General features: G+C 39.2%; 1 protein-coding gene across 2 annotated transcripts in view; it reads right to left on the minus strand.

Annotated features, from left to right (window-relative positions):
- ldlrad4b (low density lipoprotein receptor class A domain containing 4b) overlaps positions 1-5,722 on the minus strand; it is a 54,418-nt gene that overhangs the window by 9,047 nt on the left and 39,649 nt on the right. Inside the window, exons 2-3 of one of the 2 annotated variants that reach the window (XM_032511449.1) lie at positions 4,810-4,964; positions 1,456-1,506 (exon numbers count right to left, since the gene is read on the minus strand). In XM_032511449.1, the coding sequence (XP_032367340.1) occupies positions 1,456-1,506; positions 4,810-4,964 (206 nt within the window). The remainder of the gene's footprint in view (positions 1-1,455; positions 1,507-4,809; positions 4,965-5,722) is intronic. The other variant, XM_032511450.1, reaches the window with a different exon arrangement.

A 5,722-nucleotide genomic window follows, 5' to 3' on the forward strand; every position in this document is an offset into this window, starting at 1 on the left:
CACACACACACACACACACACACACACAGAGCCACTTTCCCTCAGCCAATGGTCTCAAAATGGTCTTTTCTCCATTTCTTTCTGGGTGCTTCGACATTGATGTTGTTTTTACCTGCCTTCACCTGCCATCTATTGTTTTCTCTCTCCATCTGCCCTTCATGTCTGTTTCTCTATTCTTCTCCTTTTTGTTTGCACATAAGGCATTTCTGGCACAGAACTCTAAATGAAAGCAAATTTTGTGTGCCTGTTTTGGTGTAAACTTTTCCCTATGCACACACAAAGTTAAAATGTATACTATTGTCTGTGAGTTATCAACAGTATCATGTAATTAGTTGCCTTTTCAAATGTTCTTTGAATTGAATGTTCTCCTCCCACAGCAACTTGTAAGCTCTCTGGCATTGGCGCAATTTATCAGGTTACCAGTCACAGTGAGTATACTGGCATTTGTGTACAATTCTATATTGGAAATGTGGCACACTTAATATTTGACGGGAATAATACATAAAGCATATTTGCAAATATCTCAAATAAAGCTTTAAGTGCGAGTCACCTGACGTAGTTGGTGTAGGTTATTCTGTTTTTGTAGTTTTGTGGAGACCTTAGTTGCATTTTGACAAAGAAACGTTCCCCCTGAAACAGGAACTTTCTAACGGAACTAATTTTCATTTGTATTTTGACCTCAAGGACCAGAGTATAATTAAGCACAGGGGACATTTTCTGGGGTCTTTTTACACCACCAAAAGTCTCTGATCGGAGGGTAGTACTTTCTGAAAGTACAGGAACCTTCAGGGTGGGATTTGCAGGGATGCCATTGCTGATTGGTCAAACACACACAGCGTGGCTGCTTCCATTTTATCTATAATTACTTTCTTATCAATTTATAACCATTTTAGATGAGGGGAGAACTTTGCACACTTTTTTTTGTTTACAAAAAAGTAAACTTACTAACAAAGTAACTAAAATATGTGGGTGCTATGAGGGGCACAGGCACACCAGACCATTTTATTTTATCAAATTACCTGCATTGTGAGTCTGAACTGAAAAACATCCTCTTTCACATTTAAAGATAACTTGCTTCAAACTATCCACCAATTGACCAATTTCTCTCTAAGCTTTATCAACAAATGAAAAAGTATGTTACACCATGTAACAAATATTGATGATTATAATGATTATTATGATTATATTATTAAAAAGCTTTGCAGGAACAAATAAACAAGAAAGACCGCAATGGTGAGGAAGGACAAATAATGTTATATGCTGACAATAAATATTTTTAAAAGTCATAGGAAAAAGCTTTTTTAACCTCAATTCACAGTTAACAGTGTTTTTTTCTGATTTGTTTTTGTACATGCAGAAACATGCAGCCCTGAATTAAACTAACCAAAGTTCAATCAAGTGAACAAGGCTTGGCTTGCTTGGGTTTAACAGGGGTCAGTGTGGTGGTGGTTTTACCTCTGAGGCATCTTGTCGAGAGCTGCTGTCTGAAGGCCACAGACACCCATCCTACACATCGAGACAGACAAAACAAGAAAGAATAAGGCTAAATTTTTTAAAGTTCCACGGTGGCTTTTAGATTGCTATATACTGAAGCTTGTAAACAAGTTTATTTTTGAGCTTTAGAGTGATTTTTACATATTTATGTATGTATACAAACAAATATGATATACAGTGAGGAAAAAAAGTATTTGAACACCCTGCTATTTTGCAAGTTCTCCCTCTTAGAAATCATGGAGGGGTCTGAAGTTGTCATTGTAGGTGCATGTCCACTGTGAGAGACATAATCTAAAAAATAAAATCCAGAAATCACAATGTATGATTTTTTAACTATTTATTTGTACATTACAGCTGCGAATACGTATTTGAACACCTGTCTATCAGCTACAATTCTGACCCTCAAAGACCTGTTCGTCTGCCCTCAAAATATCCCCCCCCACTCCATTTATTATCCTAAATTAGATGTACCTGTTTGAGGTCGTTAGCTGCATAAAGACACCTGTCCACCCCATACAATCAGTAAGAAACCAACTACTAACATGGCCAAGACCAAAGAGCTGTCCAAAGACACTAGAGACAAAATTGTACACCTCCACAAGGCTGGAAAGGGCTATGGGGACATGTCCAAGCAGCTTGGTGAAAAAAGGTCCACTGTTGGAGCAATTATTAGAAAATGGAAGCTAAACACGACTGTCAATTTCCCTTGGACTGGGGCTCCATGCAAGATTTCACCTTGTGATCCTAAGTGATCCTAAGAAAGGTGAGAAATCAGCCCAGAACTACACGGGAGGAGCTGGTCAATTACCTGAAAAGAGCTGGGACCACCGTTTCCAAGGTTACTGTTTGTAATACACTAAGACGTCATGGTTTGAAATCATGCATGGCACGGAAGGTTCCCCTGCTTAAACCAGCACATGTCAAGACCCGTCTTAAGTTTGCCAATGACCATTTGGATGATCCAGAGGAGTCCTGGGAGAAAGTCATGTGGTCAGATGAGACCAAAATAGAACTTTTTGGTCATAATTCCACTAACTGTGTTTGGAGGAAGACGAAGGATGAGTACCATCCCAAGAACACCATCCCTACTGTAAAGCATGGGGGTGGTAGCATCATGCTTTGGGGGTGTTTTTCTGCACATTGGACAGGGGACTGCACTGTATTAAGGAGGATGAGGGGCCATGTATTGCGAGATTTTGGGGACCAACCTCCTTCCCCAGTTAGAGCATTGACAGAGGGTCGCTGGCGGGGTATTCCAACATGACAATGACCCGAAGCACACAGCCAGGAGAACCAAGGAGTGGCTCTGTAAGAAGCATATCAAGGTTCTGGCGCGGCCTAGACAGTCTCCAGACCTAAACCCAATAGAGAATCTTTGGAGGGAGCTCAAACTCTGGGTTCTCACGCAAAGACAAGAAACTGAGAATAGAGAAGATCTGTGTGGAGGAGTGGGCCAAAATCCCTTCTGCAGTGTGTGCAAACCTGGTGAAAAAACTACAGGAAATGTTTGACCTCTGTAATTGCAAACAAAGGTTACTGTACCAAATATTGACATTGGTTTTCTCAGATGTTCAAATACTTATTTGCATCTGTATCATACAAATAAATAGTTAAAAAAATCATACATTGTGATTTCTGGATTTTCTTTTTTTAGATTATGTCTCTCACAGTGGACATGCACCTTCGATGACAATTTCAGACCCCTCCATGATTTCTAAGTGGGAGAACTTGCAAAATAGCAGGGTGTTCAAATACTTATTTTCCTCACTGTATTATTATATCTTTACTTTTAGTGTTGGCAAAGTTATCAGTTCTTTTGGACATGCCAGGTTTAATGCCACTAATAAAGCTTTAAAAATCTGAAATCATTACTGCTTTCTTGTTTGCTTTGTCTGGGATGTTTTTTGATGTGAGACCAAGATACCCACTTTCTTTCTTAACAAAGCAGGATAAAGACGGAAAAGAAACACTCAAAAAGTAACAACTTAATGAGGACGAAAGACGAAACAGCAAAGCTGAGAAACAACTTATGGTTTCAAACCCCAAATCTTGCCCTGTTTATGAGCGAGGACAACAAGAGGCAGGAAAGAAGAGGTTTAGAAAGTGACAACAAAGCCCAACTGTCAAACGATTCTATTTGCTCTTTTCTTTTTTCTACGGTTGACTTGAGGATTTTTTTGGTTACTCATATTTAGTTAGAAAAAAGAAAGGAGGACAAACATGCATACATCCTGTAGTTTATGTCTGTTAGGGGTAAAGATTATTGCCCTGCTACGCCATGCTACCCCCAGCTACACCCTGCAGTGCCCGGCTACGCTGCTACGTCATGCTATGCCCTGCTACGCCCTACAATGCCCTGCTATGCCATGAATAATTATAACAACTACTATTTCTAGTTATAGATCCATTATTGCCAATTTGTATCCCCAACCGGCACCGTCAGACAACCGCCCACCAAGAGCCTGGATCTGTCTGAGGTTTCTCCCTAAATCAAAGTTTTCCTCACCATTCAAGGTTTCTGCCTTCTCTGTTTTTCCTTGCCACTGTCACACTAAATGCTTGCTCTTGTGGAATTACTGGAATTGTTGGGTGTTTTTAAATGATTGTGTGGTCTAGACCTACTCTATCTGTAAAGTGTCTCGAGATAACTAAATAAAATTGAATTTAAATTGAATTGGCTAGTCTTCTTCTCTGCTACGGGTCCGTGTTGGCTTGTGGGTTTCTGATGTTGCAGTTATGGGATTCTGTTTGCATAATATTTGTTTTGCTTGGACAGTAGAGAGCACAGAGTGAAAGAATAGATGAAAAAGACAGCATGAGAGGAAGCAGACTATAAATTCTGTAAATTCTGTAATTGGACAACCAAGCACACAAAATATGTTTTTCTGATACTGGTCAAGAAGCTGAATCAATGGACCAATAATTTTGCATTATGGCTCATATTATGTACCTGAGTCTATTTCACTGGGTGCAATGTTGAAATCCGTGTATATGCAAGTTTGTACATGAGTGTATTTGTTCTTAAGTGTCGACATGTCAGCATGGGGGCAGAGCCTCTGCTGTCTAGACGGCACTAAAGTGAAAAAAAAACGAGTCTAACAGAGTCTGGCTCTGAAGAAATCAATTCAGCAACTTCACCTAAGAGTTGTAACCTTAGTGAAACTGGAACAGAGATTTTGACTGACTAGATCAAAATTTTATTTATTTATGGATGCTGAAAGAACAGCAACTACAGTAGATACAACCAATATAAACAGTTTCCTTTAGTCTGTTATTTACTCTTACACAGACACACACACACACAGTGTCACCGACCTGATGCAGGGCATTGTTGTGCCTGCGGGCCTGGCTCTGCCTTGTTATGAAGGACCAGGTGGAGAGCTTGTAGTGGTTGAGCAAGCAGATGATCACCACCACCATCACTGTCATCACCACAATGATGATGACGATCTGAACAAACTCAAGTTCAGCTGCACATACACAAAAAAGGAGAGGGGGATTAGCATCAAACATTTACAAGAGATGTGGGTACAAAATATCTTTAATCAACGTACATTATGCACACACCTAAATACACAGTTAAAGAAAGCCTATGGAAAAAAGTGAAAATCTACAAATCTACAACAGCTGGCCATCTGCGCTGAAGGGAGATTGATTCAATCGAAAGCTGCAGAACAGCTAGAAAATGGACCTTGTGGTGTGATTTTGTTTGTCAGCAAGCTGCTACTTGTTGTCTTTAAGACACATTGAAATACTTATAGAATAATTTTGGCAAATTTTTACATTAATGTTGATCGCTATAAATATGAGTATATGTATATATGAGTAATTGTTAAGACTAGAAAAGCGCATATAAAATACAGCACATTTACCACAAGGCAGTAGATTGTAATTTTCTTGGCTTGTAACCCTTTTATGACAAGTCAAACTGTCAGCTGAGAAAATTACAAAAGCTACTAAAACTGGGCAAACTCCTTAAGATAATGAAAAAACTCCAGAAGAGCTACTAACCCTTTTCTCAATTAGGGAATTTTGTTATTTAACGGAAAATGTTAAAACTTTGTAAGGCTTCACATGTTCCCTGATTGAGTCACTTTTCTAAAAGGAAGTTTTTCCCCGCCACTGTTGCACTAAATGTTTTCTCTTGGGAGGAATTATTGGAATTGTTCGGTCTTTGTAAATTATAGTGTGGTCTAGACCAACTCTGTAAAGTGTCTTGAGATAACTG

Source organism: Etheostoma spectabile, unplaced genomic scaffold (assembly GCF_008692095.1).
Source record: "Etheostoma spectabile isolate EspeVRDwgs_2016 unplaced genomic scaffold, UIUC_Espe_1.0 scaffold376, whole genome shotgun sequence".
In the NCBI taxonomy this organism is placed as follows: domain Eukaryota; kingdom Metazoa; phylum Chordata; class Actinopteri; order Perciformes; family Percidae; genus Etheostoma; species Etheostoma spectabile.